Source organism: Thalassophryne amazonica, chromosome 5 (assembly GCF_902500255.1).
Source record: "Thalassophryne amazonica chromosome 5, fThaAma1.1, whole genome shotgun sequence".
In the NCBI taxonomy this organism is placed as follows: Eukaryota; Metazoa; Chordata; class Actinopteri; order Batrachoidiformes; family Batrachoididae; genus Thalassophryne; species Thalassophryne amazonica.
The window spans coordinates 52,392,469-52,411,295 of NC_047107.1; the positions used below are offsets into that span (position 1 = coordinate 52,392,469).

General features: G+C 41.0%; 1 protein-coding gene across 1 annotated transcript; it reads right to left on the bottom strand.

Annotated features, from left to right (window-relative positions):
• Positions 1 to 1,629: 1,629 nt before the first annotated feature.
• On the bottom strand, positions 1,630 to 17,430 carry foxn4 (forkhead box N4). Its single transcript, XM_034169462.1, has 8 exons — positions 17,264 to 17,430; positions 14,415 to 14,503; positions 8,896 to 8,985; positions 8,681 to 8,808; positions 8,089 to 8,185; positions 7,760 to 7,967; positions 7,249 to 7,641; positions 1,630 to 2,159 (listed from the first exon to the last, which is right to left on the bottom strand). Exons 1-8 carry the CDS (start codon positions 17,325 to 17,327, stop codon positions 1,909 to 1,911), a joined length of 1,320 nt encoding a protein of 439 aa, XP_034025353.1. The 5' UTR covers positions 17,328 to 17,430; the 3' UTR covers positions 1,630 to 1,908.
• Between the last annotated feature and the right edge of the window lie 1,397 nt (positions 17,431 to 18,827).

An 18,827-nucleotide genomic window follows, 5' to 3' on the forward strand; every position in this document is an offset into this window, starting at 1 on the left:
GAATTTTGAGGAAAAAAATGTATTTCATCTATTTTGGAATAAGGCTGTAACATAACGTGGAAAAAGTGAAGCGCTGTGAATGCTTTCCGGATGCACGATAGCTTAATTTACTACTTTAAGCAACAGGTTAGTTGTTGTGTTCCAAGCCTCTTGAAATGGAGTGTTATCTCCACCTGGTGGACATTTACCATTAATGCAGGTACAATAGAATTTCACCAAGAGCTCTAGTTGTGTGTGTGTGTGTGTAGAGAGAGAGAGAGACGAGATGGGGCTCTGAGAAAATATTGCTATTTGACTGGTTGGTCACCTCAGCTGCTTAGTCCAGAACCCAAGTTTTTTTTTTTTTACATCTGTGTAATCCACATTTCAGTCAGCTGCAACAGTTATCATGCTTGTTGGTGTTCAGTTTGCCTCATCAGTGCCCTGTGCAGCTTCTTCGTCATACAGTAGAAGCTTAATGGACAGACAAACCTCATATGTAGCCGTGGGAGCAAGAGGGCGCAAGGATACAGTTAAATCACAGTGTGCTGTGATATGTAATACAGGTCTCATGCCTCTTATAAAATGTTTTGGATTTCCGCATAGGAGTATATTCAATGTATCCTCTCCTGTAGTAGCTGATGATGTTTTCCAGCTTATAGTCTGTAATGTTGGGGAGAGCTCTATGTAACATTATTACTAAAGTCCACTCACATGTTGGTATTATTTAGTTTGATATAACAGCTAATTTTTCAACTTCGTGATGCATATTGTTATATTTTTGTATCACATTTTGCAGTGTTGTGCCACAGTATATTTGTATACTTAGTTACCACTTTAAGACAATTCAGTTAGCCACTGTCACAAGCGCTGTTCATTTTTATTTCACTGTTGATGATTGATTTATTAGTGTATTTTTATGTGACCTTCAAGGTTTAGTTGTCTGTGCTTGTGGTATACTAGAATATTTATTTTTGTGGGTATATTTCTAATATAGCAGTGATTATTAAAACTCAGGTTTTGTAAAAAAAAAAAAAGAAAACTTTTTGGAACGCTGTAAGATCTGCCTCATGTCTGGCCAAATTAACACAGATCATACCTGTGACATTTCTTATGATTGCACAGCACCAGTCAAACGTTTGGACACACTGTCTCATTCAATTAGTGTGTCCAAACGTTTGACTGGTGCTGTATATAAACTTTCTCATGTACTGTACAGTGTGCTGCAAACAATTTAAATAAATGTGATAACTTTTATTTTTGCCAAAAAAAAAACTGCATTTATTTACACATTTGATGTTTTTATTATAGTCAAGTTAATGGTCATAATATATATGTTAATCAGTTTGTAGAACAGTAATGTGTAAAATGTTTTAAAGAGTTCACTCAGCATCTTGGCACAGTTGGCATTTTGGAAGTAGTAGGTAAAAGAAAGCTCTTCTGTGGTGATAGCATTTTCTCTTTTTTTAACCACCAAACATTCACATATATACAGCAAAAGACTGATGGACTCATCATTTTCTCTAGCTGCCTCTCATAAATATAAATAACACATCACAGCAATACCATCTAGCACAATACAACAGACAAGAGACGGGGAAGCTACAGAATGCTGGTTCTTTCAAGCGCAGAGTGAACAGAAGACCCGCCACCTACTAACATACTTCTGCAGAACATTTCATTTGTATTTGCAGACTTGATATAAGTCGCATGGTTTTCCTTTTAGCCTCCTCTTTAGTTTTAGTTGGTAGCTGTTTTCTGTAGACTGCATGTCGCTAAATAATTTTCACAAATCCTCAGAGTTCCCATTGGGAAAACTGGGTTGTGTGATTTACTGTGAAAAGAAATCAGTAGTCTGACTTATTCAGTTGTTGTCCACAGATGCAGTTGATTTTTCACGACAGTTCAGCTGTTCGTCTTTCTGCTGGTTTATAGCAGTACGATGGGCTTGCTGTTAGCTGCTGTGCCTATGTACTGGGTGGAGAGACAATCTTGGGAGGAGTAGGAGGTGTAGAGACCTGTCACTTGGACATCCGATGGTGGCAGGTTTGCTCCACTGGAAGCAGGAGGGAGACCGAGTGTCCCCAAGTCACAGTCTGATAGTCGCAGGGGTGAGTTACTGAAGGTACCCAATGCATCCAGGTTAAAGCTGTCGTCCTTCATTTCCTCCCACAGGTTTCCTGATCAGATGGATGTAGCAGTTAGTGTACCAGCGTTGCTAAAAGTGTTAGATAATTTTGACAACTGACCATTGTTTGTCCCTCATCTTAAGTTCCAGATGTTAATTTATGTTGTGTCTCTGTTAAAAAGACCTATGTTTCACATTCCTCATATTTTACCTTATTTGGAAAATTTACATCCCATTGAAGCTCAACATCATACTGTCATTTATGTCCTACTTTTTTTTTTTTTTTTGTAAAATTTTACAGAATGCCATAACTTTCATGAGCGGGAAAAAAAGTCAGACACATAGAATGAACACATTTCATTTTTTCTTTGGGTTAGGAGGCAATTGATACTAAAGGTCTGAGTCCTTGTTTTGATTTAGCCCAGACTTATATAACAAAAAAAGGGAAAAATATAGTTAAGAATGAAAGGCATCAGAGGGCTGATGTATACCCTCTGCACTTTACAGCATGATATAAATATACAAGTAAATATAAATGTCTGTAATGGCGTTTGTGCTATTTATGACTTTATCATACAACCCCAGTTCCAATGAAGTTGGGATGTTGTGTAAAATGTAAATAAAAACAGAATACAACGATTTGCAAATCCTCTTCAACCTATATTCAATTGAATACGCCACAAAGAAAAGATATTTAATGTTAAAACTGATAAACTTTATTGTTTTTGTGCAAATATGTGCTCATTTCGAAATGGATGCCTGCAACACATTTCAAAAAAGCAGGGACAGTGGTATGTTTACCACTGTGTTACATCACCTTTTCTTCTAACAACACTCAATAAGCGTTTGGCAACTGAGGACACTAATTGAGAGTGTCATGATTGGACATAAAAGGAGCATCCCCAAAAGTCTCAACCGTTCACAAGCAAAGATGGGGCAGGATCACCACTTTGTGAACAACTGTGTGAAAAAATAGTCCAACCGTTTAAGAACAATGTTTCTCAATGTTCAATTGCAAGGAATTTGGCCATTCCATCTTCTACAGTACATAATATTTATTTTCACTATAAATCTTTACTTTGACAGGCAGTTTTCTTCTTTAGACAACTCAACATGAGCTTTTCCAAGTTGGTGAATGTGTTTTGGATCATATTTACATCAATCGTTAAGGGTCCCTTCACACTTAACAAGATTGAAGCCGACTGGCGTACGAAGGAGGACTCGCATGCCACTCATAAAAATTCGGAGCAGCCTCGAACGCCTCATACAGCCTCATATGCCACAACCATTCACGCACAGCACATGCACTCTACATTCGCGTGCTGTAACCCATTACAATGGTGGGCAAGATGAGGTCGCATGGTCAGCTGATCGTGTTTGCAGCATTCACATAGCATGTCATCCACAGCACGATATGCTGCACGACGTCATCGCCCATGTTGCACTGTGGCCGAATGACGTGATCGAGGCAGCCTTCACACCAGCGGCTGAAAGATGGCAAGTGCCCATTCGACCCCCTCTCTGCAAGTGTCAGCCAGAGTCCAGGTGCCAACCATGAACATCCAACACCACTCAGGTGGCACTTAGAAAAGGCGGGGCTATTCATGCAGCAGGCGGCAGGCGACCACATTTGAGCTGCTCTGGGCAAATATCTAAGTGCCCCATGAGTGTGTGGTTACCAGTCAACACATGTCATGCAAGTGTGCGCCCCCCCCAAACACATGTGGCATGCATGTGTGTCACGCCCCCCCAACACACGTGGCGCGTGAGTGTCCCCCCCGCATGCCACATGTGTTGTGGGCGGGGGAGAAGAGGGCAGCCATGTCTGAGCGCCCACGGCACAGCAATGTGCCTCTTAGCTGATCACACCGGCCAGCCACTCACTGACAGCTGGAAATGACATCTCAGTGCACACAAGACATTAAATTAAAAATTCAATTCAAGAGAACACAGCCAGGACAAGTATATGAATAAATACTACAATAACTACATGAATAATTCCGTAACATATGAAAAATAAATAATCACAGAACAAAGAAACAGAGAGTAACACTTTGTTCTGTGCGCTGATTGAAAAAGTGGGCGTGTCCGCAAACAGCAGCTGTTGGGATCTGTGGACCCGCAAGTCACAGCTGGAGAACATGTACCGTGTTACGACAGACATGACCTTACAACTGTCTATATGGGGGGCGTGCGTGTGCATGCTGTCACGTAGAAATACATAAAAACATATATCGCCTTTGCAACAGGCTGGAGTGACCGTGCAGCATGCACATTGGCAGGCTGTGCCAGATGAAAAGGACCATCTGATCATGTGTATACTCAGCTGACGATCTGAATGTCACATCATCCACGTCAGCTGTGGTCCACATGACGCGGTGTCCTGCACTACTACTGGAGAAGCGGAGCTGGCTGGACACACAGGGCCAGCAGATGTGGACATGATAAGTGCACACTGCTTCATTCATGTCATTTCATGACTGTACATTTATGACATGGTTCATATACAGAGGAACAGAAGGATCATACTTGTATTGTCCGCTTGATAAGAGGGAATAAATATTAGAAATTACTGTGTGTGTGTGTGTTCCCACACCACAGTGGCACCACAGTAGCGGCACCAGCATGCAGGAAACCATTGCCATGGTATCATGCACGCCTGTCCGATCATGTGTCCCGACAGCAGGTGGAATGTTTCACGGTTCCCTATTTCGCTTTTTGTTCTCGGATTTTCTCCCGTTTTCTGCTTCTTTCACACAACTTTGTGTTATGTATGAAGAGGCCCTAAAATGCAAGCAGCGTGGTACTGTATAGTAACTGTCTGGAGTATGCAGTCCCCAAGGCACCCAGACAACTTTGGAGTTATGAGCTTCTGTGGCTGTGATTAGCTGTGACAAACGTCTGTCTGTTGCATTATACAGCGCCACAGTGGAGTGGCATAGAAAAAGATTTTTGCTAAGAGGATGTGAAATTTCTGCTACAGTTTGCCAGAAGGAATATGGGAGACTTGAGCCAACATTTGGTCTGTTTTCTTGTCATAAAATCCTTCTCTCTTCCACGTCATCATAACGCTGGGACTGCTGATGCAACAGGCAAAAGTTTTCCAGTTTCTCTACTCGGAGCGACAGAAGCTTATAACACCTTGAGAGTTGTCTTTGTTTTGATGGCTTTCCTCCCTCACCTACTTTGCACATGATAAGGTTTCTGTTTTTTTAAGATTAATGTAAATGAAGTCTAAGACACATTCAGTGACTTGGAAATGTTCATGTATCCATCCCCTCATTTGTTTAAAGAAAACCTTCGGTAAAAGTGGTGATCTTTGTAGTAACACTACTTCTTGTACAGTTACCGGTAGTTTGTCCAAGAACTTATGCACTCTGAAAATGGAGGGACTGTGTATAAAATAATTAATTACTAAATGGTTAATCCCATAATTTCCTATCAAACAAACAGAAAATGATAATGACTCACTGGGCAAGGAATCACAGCAGGAGTATGGTTTAATTTCTTTTGCGGAATTATATACAGTGCATCTGGAAATTCATTCAACACTTCACTTTTTCCACATTTTGTTGCAGCCTTATTCGAAAATGGAGTAAATTCATTTTTCCCTCAAAATTCTATTCACAACACCCCATAATGACAAAATGAAAAGTTTTTTCCAAGTTTTTGTAAATTTATTAAAAATAAAAAAACAAAGAAATCAAATGTACATAAGTATTCACACCTGACTAGTCTCCCAGTTCCTACCGCTGAAAAACATCCCCACAGCATGATGCTGACACCACCATGCTTCACTGTAAGGATGTTGCCTAGTTTCCTCCAAACATGATGCCTGGTATTCACACCAAAGAGTTCAATCTTTGTCTCATCGGAGAATTGTGTTTCTCATGGTCTGAGAGTCCTTCACGTGCCTTTGGCAAACTCCAAGTGGGACACCATGTGCCTTTTACTAAGGAGTGGCTTCTGTCTGGCCACTCTACCATACAGGCCTGATTGGTGGATTGCTGCTGAGATAGTTGTCTTTCTGCAAGGTTCTCCCCTCTCCACAGAGGAATTCTGGAGCTATAACAGAGTGACCATCAGGTTCTTGGTCAGCTCCCTGACTAAGGCCCTTCTCCCCGATCGCTCAGTTTATATGGGCAGCCAGCTCTAGGTAGAGTCCTTCCTGGTGGATCTGGACTTCTTCCATTTATAGATGATGGAGGTCATTGTGCTCATTGGGACCTTCAGAGTAGCAGAAATGTTTCTGTATCCTTCCCCAGATTTGTTCCTCCAGACAATCCTGTCTTGGAGATCTACAGACAATTCCTTTGACTTCATACTTGGTTTGTGCTCTGACATGCACTATCAACTATTGGACCTTAAACAGATATCTGTCTTTCCAAATCATGTCCAATCAACTGAATTTACCACAGGTGGACTCCAATTAAGCTGTAGAAACATCTCAAGGATGATCAGTGGAAACGGGATCCATCTGAGCTTAATTTTGAGCTTCATGGCAAAGGGTGTGAATGCACAAGTATTAGTAAAAATCTCAACTTTTTTCACATTGTCATTATGGACCATTGTGTGTATAATTTTGAGGGCAAATTTTTTTTTCATCCATTTTGGAATAAGGCTGGAACATAACGTGGAAAAAGTGAAGCGCAATAAGTTCTTTCTGGATGCACTGTAAGTGTTTTGTCTCATTTGGGGACATCGTCACACTTTTTGAGACGTGCACAGCAGGTTAAGTTTAGTTTGTATTATTAATTTATTAATGGTTGAGTTCTGTTTATTTGACCATTTTATGGGCACAGAATTTTGCTTATATTTTGTAAATTCTTTTTTGGATTATTGGGTAAAATACCCTCCCCCCTTTTGGTCTCTCCTCACGCTTTTCATTTGAAATTGGTGTCTCCCCATGCTTGCCAGCTCTGTCCATGACAGCCCTTGACTGTCTTGAAAATGCATTTTCGCATAATAAAGTAACACTGCAAATGTCAGAAAATTTGTACTATTGAGTTGACATTTTCACACTAGCGAAAGTGTAACTTTATCTCTGGTGAGCTGGTGAAAATTATATAAACTGAGTGCTGAATTAACAGAGGGTTCTGTTTTGCAGGTCCTCTGCATACTACTGATTGAAATGTATTTACCTTGAAGCGCAAAGTCCATGATACTAGGGTCCAGTGCATCCACTTCTGTGTGTGCATCACTGTGCACACTGTAGAAACTGTCTGGTGGCTTGCTGGGCTGTTGAGTGAGGGGACTCTGAGAGAGGTCAGGGACTGTGTGAAGGGGTGGGGTCTGAGCTGGAGCAGGGGACATGGGGGCCAGGCGGGCCTGGACTTGAAGCTGGGCTTGAAGTTGGTGATGCTGGCGCATGGGTAAGCATGGCAAGGACAGCGTGACTATTGGCTGCGGCTGGAGCTGGGCTGCGACGGGCAGTGGGAGCCCAGTTGGACAGACGGGCAGCCGTGTCATGCTCGGCTCTACGGCCTTACGTCTGCAGCTTTCTGGACGGTCTGTGATCAGTTTATCCAACTCATCTGTTGGTCAGATTATCAGAACAGGTCACTCTTAGTCATTGTTGTTGAAAAAAAATCCTCACATCACTGTTGTTTGTTGAGCAGTAGACTTTTAACAAAGTAAACAAACATTCCAGACCTGGGTTTGCCATGCTGCGACGGATGGCTGGAAGGTCCTTGCGTTTCCACTTCTGCATCTCTTCCTCCATCTTATCAATTTTGGCAGGGTTCAGTGCCCATAAGCAGCCCTTACGGGATGAGCTACTTGTTTTGTTCTCCACTTTTTCAAAGCATTTGTTTAAAGACAGGTTGTGTCTGACAGAATTCTTCCAGCCATCTGGTGCTGTCTACAGTAAAATAAACAGAAGGGGGTATATGATACTGATTCACTTTTTTTGAACCATTAGAGCATAATTTAGGTTTTCAGAATATTTGCATTTGATAGTAAAGGCATCATACCCAATTTACCTTAAAATAAGGAAAGTGTTCCTTCATAAAGCTATAGATTTCACTGACTGGGAGGCTGCCAGTTTTGCTGTTCTTCAGTGCCATGGCGATCAAACAGCTGAAATACAAATTGGAGGAAAACAATGGTTCTTTGAATGCAGCATGTTTAAAACAAAACACAAAAAAAACTAAACATTTTAATTTGCTTTTGGTGGGGGTTTATTTATTTATTTATTTATTTATTTTTACATTTCTCCTGCTACGGGGTGAGAAACCTCTGGGTAGGCACAGCCCTCACCATGGGGGTGAAGGTGGCATTATATGGAAGATGTAAGTTCAATGAAGCTGATTTGTGTGGTTACAAATGAGGTTTACATGTTTTGCAAGCCTATCAAGACTCAGGAATTGATAGATACAACTTCAACAACTGGGGTTTGATATTCAATCTCTAAAAATAGTTCTTGCTCATCTACTTCTGTAGTCTTAATGTGATAAATACTATTTTGTGCTATAAAGTTGGGCAAAGTAGAAGTTTGAGAATTACTGATTTAGCTAAGTAAATGAGAGCTGAAAGAAGTGAGTGGTATAAAAGCGGGTGAAGTGGAGGGCTGACCTGTAAGAGTAGATTGGTTTGGGGAAAGACTTGGGCTGCAGGTCCTGGTCTTGTGGAGCCAGGCAAGTTTGTGTGAACAGGCTTTGGTTGTTGAAAGAAACATTGCTATAAAGCTCACCAGTTGAACACTATGGGAGAAAATCAGGTATGAGAAATGTTTTTCATTACCGTTTGACTCGCAGTAAAATCTGCCTTTGAGTTTAGAGTTGTGATACCTGTTGTCCAGTTTGAGTTAGAGAGTACAGCTGTTGGGCTGCAGGCTGGTAGACCGAAGTAGGACATTGATATCCTGGAGACGGCAGCCCGTTCATGGAAAAAGGCGATATCTGTGAAACAGATGCAGGAGCTCAATATGGTAAACTTCCATGCTTCCATCGGGTCTGGAAATGGGCACTGCTGATGTTTCGCCACAGCCACCACACCCTGGAACTGCCTTTGGCCCTGGATGGGAATCACCCAGGCAGACAACCAATCTGTTCAGCCTCACCTCTCAAAATTAGCCATCTATTTAATAGCAATAATACGAGCGAAGCAGCGGGAAGCTCGCTCATGGTACAGGGAGTCCTAAACAGGAAGTGCCAAATTTTGAATCCACAGTAAAACAGGAAATGTTCAAATGTGAAACACTTCCTGGATTGACAGATGAGATCCCATGGAATCTCGCGGGAACTCAGTGGCAAGCTCACACTCAAACAGTAAGTGCCCAATTTTCAGTCACAGTGAAACAGGAAATGTGAAATGTTGAACACTTCCTGGCATTGGTGGAGCTAGAGCAGAGGCCGGGGTTTCACTGGACTCCCCTAAAATCTGATCGGACACAGATGATTGATCTGTCACGGCACCGCACATCTGGTTGAAAGAACTGCATTTTGAAATTAGTGAGTCACATTGACTGCTAGGTTCCTCCTGTCCAGTAGTTAGTGCTGTGTACCACAAAAAGTTCTAATCCACCTTAGTAGAAGAAGAAAAATGTTTGCCTCAGATTTGAACTGAACACGTCGTTTGAACTATGGACTTCTTATCGCACCAAACTTATATTGGTGAATAAATTACCATATTTTATGCCAGAAATGAGGTCCAGGTTGTTAAAAGCAGCATTTCTCCTTTAATTCGGGTTGCCTTATATACACATGTTTAAGCTAACAGACAGCAGCTGGTTCATGCTCTGTGGACTTATTAGTGCAGCAGATAACTGAAACAATCTTTCAAATGATGATACAAGCATCAAATTCAGCACAAATACAGCTTTGACATTACACTTAAAAAAAAAAAAAAAAAAAAAAGACTGGCCACTTGAATTTTCAATAGGCAGCCGGGTAGGGGTCAATTGAAGAATTACACAGGGGTCAAAATTTAAAAATGCTCCAATCAAATTGAAAACTACATCACGTTACTTGTCTGACTATAAAGATTCAAAAAAGGTATAGTTTGGGCTATCTATGACTGAATGTTATGGAGTTTTGGGGTAAAAATAGCAAGAATGATGACAAAGGTCAATTTCAGTTTGTACAGGGGTCAAAAGTTAGAGTTGCTCTACTTTTGGTAAAAAGTGATACAAATTATTGGTTGAGTTAACAGGATTAATGAATGGAATAGTTTTGACAGTGCTGAATGCTTAGTCTCCAAAGTAAAGGTCAAACAAGGTCAATGTGCATTGGATTCAGACATGTGACATATGTTACCCTGTAACATGAACTAAGCATGACACATGATGCAAACTGTTACTTTTTAAAACCCGATTAACTCAACCAATAATTTGCATCATTTTTTACCAAAATTGGAGCAACTTTAACTTTTGACCCCTGTACAAACTGAAACTGACCTTTGTGACTATTATAGCTCCTTTTGTGCCTGCCAGTCTCTACACATCCACATATACTGGCAGGCAGAAAACTCCAGACTCCAAGCAGATGTGGTGAGAAAACACATGGGAAGATGACTTCAGACTACGTGTCAACTCTTGATCCCGAAGATCGTAAGCGACATTGTGAGAAATTAAATCTTGGAGACGACGACCATGAAGGCTTTCAAGTTTTTGGAGGTTTACAATTATTTTATCAGTGGTCTCGTGCGGGAATGGCGTTATCAGCCTGCTGCTGCAGACGTTGTCTCTATTCTCTTTCTGCTGTCTGGTCCTGGTCTTTGTGGGCTGAGACCAGCAGCAGGACGTTCTTTGAACTTTTTAAACAAAGTCCAATGTGTGTCAGGCTGCAGTTCACCTGTTCTGATAGTCATTAAATGCAGCAGTTCTGTGTGCACACAGTGCAAGGTTGAAAAAATGATGGGAGGAAAAACGAGCCAAAGGTTTCTCTTTGACCAAAAAAAAAAAAAAAAAAAAAAAAAAAAAAGCCACCACAATGAGGTGGCTGCTTTAATTATATATACCCGCATGTTGATTATATACACCTGTGTGGATCACATGACTTCCCAAAAATAAAATAAAAATCTACAAGATCCACAAACACAAAATCAACCCATCCATAACAATTTGAGAGTATACAGTTGTATGTAAAAGTTTGGGCACCCCTGATAATTTCCATGATTTTCCTTTATAAATCATTGGTTGTTTTGGATCAGAAATTTCAGTTAAATATATATAGCAGACAAACAGTGATATTTGAGAAGTAAATGAAGTTTATAGGATTTACAGAAACTGCAATAATTCTTTGAACAAAGTTAGGCAGGTGCATAAATTTGGGCACCCCAACAGAAAAAAAAATACATCAATATTTAGTAGATCCTCTTTTTGCAGAAATCATAGCCTCTAAACACTCCCTATAGATTTTGAGCAGTGTTTAGGGTCGTTGTCTTGAAAGATCCAGCCCCGGCACAACTTCAACTTTGTCACTGATTCATGAACATTGTTCTCAAGAATTTGCTATTGACTGGAATCCATGTGACCCTCAACTTTAATAAGATTCCCAGTACCTGCACTGGCCACACAGCATGATGAAACCACCTCCACATTTTACTGTAGGTAGCAAGTGTTTTTCTTGAAATGCTGTGTTCTTTTTCAGCCATGCATACCTCCCCTTGTTATGTCCAAATAACTCAATTTTAGTTTCATCAGTCCACAGCACCTTATTCCAAAATGAAGCTAGCTTGTCCAAATGTGCTTTAGCATATCTCAATCGACTCTTTGTGGTGTGTACGCAGAAAAAGCTTCCTCTGCATTACAGCATCATACAGCATCTCTTTGTGCAAAGTGCACTGTATAGTTGAATGATGCACAGAGACACTATCTGCAGAAAGATCATGTTGTAGGTCTTTGGAACAGGTCTGTGGGTTGACTATGACTGTTCTCACCATCCTTCGCTTCAGCTTATCTGAGATTTTTCTTGGCCTGCCACTTCAGGCCTTAACTAGTACTGTGCCTACGGTCTTCCATTTCCTCACTGTGTTCCTCACAGTGGAAACCTCTCTGAGATAGCTTTTTGTATCCTTCCCCTAAACCATGATGTTGAACAATCTTTGTTTTCAGGTCATTTGAGAGTTGTTTAGAGGCTCCTATGTTGCCACTCATTATAAGAGATGCAAAGAGGAGAAACATTTGCAAATGGCCACCTTAAATACCCTTTTTCATGATTGAAGAAGGTCAAGGGTCAATGAGCTTACCAAACCAATTTTGGGTTTCAATTAGTGCTAAATGTATTCAAATCAATAAAAAGACAAGGGTGCCCAAATTTATGCACCTGCCCAATTTTGTTTACATAATTATTGCACAATTTCTGTAAATACTAGAAACTTCATTTCACTTCTCAAATATCAGTGTATTTGTCTGTTATATTATATTTAACTGAAATTTCTGAAACCAGACAACAAATATATTAAATTAATATAAAGGAAAATCATGAAATTATCAACTTTTGTATACAACTGTGTGTGTGTGTGTATGTATATATATATATATATATATATATATATATATATATATATATATATATATATATATATATATATAATATAATAATTATTTTTTAAACAACCTGAAAGCCACCAGACCAGTTACAACTGAACCATGGGTTCTTGGACAGTCACTTCTGTGTTTCTTCCCGCTGGTTTTATTTCTTCCGCAGTTTAGTCATTTTTACACCGGTGAGTCCAACTTTACACTTTGTGTTCGTCCTTTTGTCTGCAAAATCGCTCTTTTGTGCATGTGAAACTGTTTGATTTCAAAAGAATGAACTGAAAATCAGATCATAGTTAGTTTGCAGCCCTCATAATAACTTCAGTCACAACTTATCACCTAAATGTGGAGCTGCACAAAGAAAACCAAAAGAAAAAAAAATAACAGATGGGGAGGTTTGTTTTTAATGTGATGAGTTCGAACACAGGGTGAGCTTATATGATCCTATCTCTCACCTGTACTGGACACAATTTTGAGCGAACACAGTAAATTTTGCTGAGTAACATTTACTCTGCTGGGATAATATTTGGTCCAGGTCTAAATAAAGTAAAATACACTCTATTATAGAGTGAAATCAGCTCTACCATCTTGTCAAATCAAGTGTTTCTACTCCAATAAGAGTTGATTTTGCACTGTGATACAGTTAATTTAGCACCGTGATAGAGTTGATTTAACTGAATTTAGACTGGGACCAAATGTTATCCCAGCAGAGTAAATTTTACTCCGCAGAATTTACTGGGAAACCACATTCGATCCTTGAGACTAAATGCTTGCAAAGTGAAATATCTTTAAAACGGATTGTCATCCATCTGAATGTGATGTGTTTTCCATGCACGGCGCTGATCTGTCAGCATGTGATGGATCATGGAGTGCGCACAGTCAGTGCCTGCAGAAAGGTTTTCTGTGGTGTGGGCCCCACCCAGAGCATGACATCATCATGATTCCTTCTGTTGGTTTTCCTGAACAGAAAAGTTTTCACCTGCCCCTTAAAATGCTCTACAGTCTGTGGTGCACTTAGGCTTTCTGGCAGGGCGTTCCAGAGCCATGGAGTGGCCGCTGTGAAGGCCAGATCTCCCATTGTATGAAGTTTGGTCCTGGAGTGCAGAGATGGTAAGGATTTCTTGCAGCCAGGTGAAATGTGGGCATCCTCTTGGTCTCCATTTGCTCAGGTCCTCAACACTGAGGCAACTGTGTGTTTGATCATACCCAGAGAAACAACCACAGGGCCAAAATGTCTTAACTGATGTTCTCTCAGGACATAAGTGGTACTTCTTATCCAAATCTCCCTCAGTAATTGTTCTTTTGTCACAGCCATTTCAGTGGTATGCATGGAGCCTCCAAAGACATCCAGTTGTCTTAGGTCACTGGTTAGTGTCTTAATGTTACTTTTATGATCCTGTATTCTCCTGCAGAAGTGTCAGTATCATGAACATCTCTGTCCAGGGACCTCCATAGAGCTCTTCACAGCGAGTCTCTTGATGTCAAATACCGAGGACCCAGAAACACAAATGTCACTGCTGAGATACGTGAATCAAATGCAAATACACTTCTAAAGGGTGTGTCTAGGATTTCATCGATACCCTAGAGCTTGGTCACCAACAAAAGCATCTACGCCACAGATTTCCAAAGTCCTACCCAACATCCATTCCATGCAAGCATTGAACAGTCTAGGAGATGGAACACATCCCCAACAAACACAGTATTCACTGGAGAAAAGTCAGTGATTCCACCCCAGCATAGCACTAAAAATGCTAAATAACTGTCACATATCATGAAACATAATTCAATATTGTTGAGACTCACACTTCCGCTGTGAGTATTGATGATGCTGATTCCCAGAGGGCTTTGCTGCATGTTGGTTTGGAGGTGAAGTAGGGAGCCCTGCCCCGCCGTCATCGTCATGTTGTTTAGCTGAGCTGCAAGGACAAACGTCAAAGTATGATCAAACCTACTGCACTTTGAAGTGCCACAGATGGGACAGAGTCACTCGTAATTAGCTTTCTAGTCTGGACACTGAAGTCCCATTCAAGACAGACAGGTGGATGTGGGATGTGAATGACTTTGCAGTGACTCTGTCCCAGAAGTTGGTTTGTGGTTATCCTCACATTACCACATCCACTATGAAAATTTAGATAACATCTCCAATCAAACAAGCTAGCACTGTAGAGATTACAATTCCTAATTACAATTTTTAGCAGGGCAAATATAGGATTAATAGAGTTTGAGTGAGTCGAGGAATGGGGTCACAATTCCTTCATAAGTAATGCCACCAAATTTTGAAATTATGAAATTTTGGGGTTCCAATACATAAATATAAGGAAGAGTTATGTGAAATTATGCCGATAGTTCCATGGAAAGCCAAAGTCTAGATTAGATCTGTTAACTTGTAATATGTCGACATGAACGAATGAAGCTCTTTAGAGCCATTTCCGGTTTGCGGCTTTGTCTACCATCAGTTTGTGGCTTTTTACGAGAATAGGCGCTTTTCTATTAGTTGTCCGGTTTGTGGCTTTTTCTCCATTGGGGCTGAATTTTTGTGCCATTTCCGGATTGTGCCTTCGTCTACGATAGAGCTTCTCTGTTCCACTCCACCATGAGATTGCGTAACAGCACTATGCTCACTTTCTCCATTCACATCAATAGAAGCCTGTAACTCCCTCAGAGTTGCCATGGTTGTCTTGTTGGTTCCCCACACAAGCGCAGTCACTGTTTTTGAGAACTGTCTACTCAAGATATTTACCATACTGTGTGTCTTTCTTCAAATTGTGCAAATAGCTGATTCACACATGTAGTTAATGAGCCAAATGGGTTGGTCGGTACCACCAAAAAGATTGGGTTCTCATTGTGATTTTTAGCTAGGTCTGCATCCCTCGAGATGGAAAATATGTGATAGCATTGCAGATTTGGTAGCCATCCATGTGTTATCATCATAAATTCAAAATGGCCGCCACAATAGCCTACCGGGTCCCTTTCTTGGTTTATAGGCACCAAAGAGTTGTGCTTTATGTGTCTTAACCTAGATGTTCACCTAGGAGTAGTTTACTGATAATCATAAAAATTCAGTTTTCATGGTGGCCAGCTTGGATTTCAAAATGGCCAACATTAAAATGCAAAAAACAATCCAAATTTGCACCTAATGTATAAAAATATGATCTACATGTCTAAATCTACATCCTAAGGTATAGGAGAATACATGCAGTTATGCACAGTGGGTGATGAGGTCACTGAAACTAAAAACATTCAGCAATCTTCAAAAGAAGACCAAGTTGAAAACCAGCAACAAGGCATTCATCCTACAGGCAGATCGAACTCTATTTGGCCACATAATTGTGATGGCACAGGTACGGAATCTACACATGGTGGATGTCCTCTCACATCCACTGGGGCCTCTTCCATGGGCCCTCGCTACACCTGAGGGTGGGCTGCGCAAGACCAACAAAGCAGCACTTGCATCTCTCCTTCAAAGGAATGTGTCCGTTGTTGAAAGGAAAGACATTCTTAGTCATTCAGCCACCATTGTTAATGGGATGAACTTGGTACAAATGGTGAAGGGAGATCAGGCTACATTTAGAGAGGTGGCAGCAATTGTCTTGAACATGGCACTGAGTGATGCAAGCCAAAGTTCAAGACTTGATGTTGTATTCGACACATACCAAGACATCTCTATCAAAAACAGTGAAAGAGCCAAGAGAGGAGAAGAGACAGGCCTTTGCTTACAAAGCATTACACCCTCACATAAAGTGTGGCAATGGAGGAAATCAACAACAGTTTGTTTCCAAGCTATTAGGAAACAAACTCTATGCCTGCAACCTTGTAACACATCAGGGACCCCAAAATACACTGAGAGAATAGATGGATAGATAAAGCCCATTTCCTCCAGTGTATTAAAGCAATAACTTTGCAACATTAAATGCTATAATGACGTAATTAATTAAATTGGTATATAATTAGGACAAGTTCATACAAAACTGATGAAGTTTGATGCACCTGAACAATTGCAATAGCACCTTTGTTTTGCTTAAGTAATATCCCATAGATGTCTGTCACCTGATGAATGGTTAGTGGATGCATTATTAATGATGGTTTAGGAGCAGGTGTGGTTGTGTCAGTGAGAGAGGCAGACATTTTCACACATAAATGAGCTAAATTAAAAAAGTATCATTCATTTCTAATTAAACTCCACACAACACTGCTGAAAGGATTTTGTTTGAATGGAGCCAAGGCAGCATTTGTCTGGCATTGCACCAGCACATGCTCCCAGACTTGACTTGCACCGCTGCTTGTTTAATATGCTGATTTTGAATATATTTTTGAACAAATTTTAATTTCTGTGCGTAAAATGTAAGGGCGCCAGTGTCTCACTTTTTTTCTGGAGCTTTTTGGCATGTCAAAATCATTTGATTAGCATGTCATCCAAATGGGAATGTGTTTTTGATCACCAGAATCAGATGAATTATTCAGTCTGGATTAACCACTTCATTGGAGGTAGACATAAAAATGTCAAAAAATGGTCTTCTCTGATAGTGGAGGACTACTGAGTCACAGTGATACTCAACAGTATCAGATTATTGTATGTTTTGATGTCAGAGTTCTGCAGAGGCCATAAGAATCCAGCTGTCCTGGTTGAACCAATCAGAGATGTAGTTTTTAAACCTGTCCCATCCCTGTCATCTCACCTGTCGGTTGCTCCAACAAGCTGCCTTGGGAGGGCCCGTTACTGTGGCCTCGACTATCGGCCATCTGCTGCAGCCGGGGCACGTCTACAGAGGTGAGCCATGACAGCGACTGCAGGTCCCCCGGGAGGTCCTCCTCCCTCAGCTGGGAGGGGTCTGTGGTCAGAAGCCTTCAACAGAAAGGGGGTTGGGGGTTTAACACGTCACATATTGTAGAATTTAAATGAAAACAGAACATTTTGGCCTTCAAATTCAAGACCACAGCAATGAGACTGAATGTGGGAAACCTGAGATTAAAGCTCTGCAGTGGAACCTGCATTAGACACAGCATGCATGAGTTATTGTAAGAAGATTAACTACAAGTGTTATTTAGCAGCAACAGTTTTAATCAGTAATAAACAGGCTAAACAAACTTTCCATTCACAGTTGACTTGTTTTTCAGTGACTGAATACATTTGCTGGTTTTGACATATATATCATCAATTTGGCACAAAATTGTGATATAAACTGGTTTAAATGCAGACTTAACCACTGCAGGTCCAGAATTCACCTTTCATCTTTGTCTTTTGTGCATGGAGAAGGAGGTATAAAAGAAAAGAGGAATCCTCTTGAATCCTCTCAGGTCGTCTCTGAACACACTTACAGGGTTCGTAATTGGAGTTGCTATGACAACACACACTATTCAGCTATGTTACGTTGTGGGTGTGTAGACAGTGCAGTAGTACACACACCCACTGCCAATCTCCTTATAAAAAAAAATTATTCCTGTGTCAGGTGACCACAGATGAGCCTCAACCATTGGTTGGCTTGTATGTAAACCAGGCATGAGCGTGTTTGAAACATGGGGCCATAACACATGCTGCCTGCAACAGTTGGCCTTGTCTATTGAAAGATGATCACCTATTGTGTCCCAAACGACAAATCTGCCCAGCGGCACGTGGCTCCATTGTCTTCCTCAGACCCTTCCTTGATTGTCTCTGTCGCCTCTTTTCTTTACTCCGCCCCTGCATTAATCTGTTGGAATGACAGGCCTCACAGAAGAGGAGCAAAATGGGATACCATCTGCTTCCCCTGTCCCTTTCCAGCCTATATCCTCACTGCCGTCCTAAATCCCCCCACCCCACCCCCACACCCTTCCCCACCATCTCTCTAACAGGGAAATCAGCAGAGGTTTCTTAAGTCAGAGGCGGGTGCAAATGCAGTTTCAGGTCAGGACTCACTGTCTCCCATCTGAATAAATGACATCATTGCAGGCAGGAATCAGCAGGTCTTCAAACACCTCATGTGCCAGTAGTCACCATTTGTAGGCAGGCGGGTGCCAATACAGAGTACGGGAATCAAAAACTTTGAAGTCAGCTAATCTGTACAGTATGACTGTATTTTTTCTGATTCTGTCTCACTGCAACAAAATGGTAAGTGGACTGCATTTCTTTTGCACTTTTCCGTCTGATGCAGATCCTCAAACTGCTTTTCAATGACGTCTCACATTCACACACATGCACTGATGTTGGCACAGGTGCAACTTGAGGGTTTATCACCTTTCCAAAAAGCATGTTTTTTTCTTCCC

What these genes read in the sequence shown, in the direction of transcription:
- foxn4 (XM_034169462.1), bottom strand. Translation starts at nt 17,327, where the DNA reads ATGGCCGATAGTCGAGGCCACAGTAACGGGCCCTCCCAAGGCAGCTTG. An exon ending in AAACCAATCTACTCTTACAG is followed by an intron (nt 8,186 to 8,680) that starts GTCAGCCCTCCA and finishes TTTGTATTTCAG; the next exon opens with CTGTTTGATCGCCATGGCAC. An exon ending in CATGGACTTTGCGCTTCAAG is followed by an intron (nt 2,160 to 7,248) that starts GTAAATACATTT and finishes CCATCTGATCAG; the next exon opens with GAAACCTGTGGGAGGAAATG.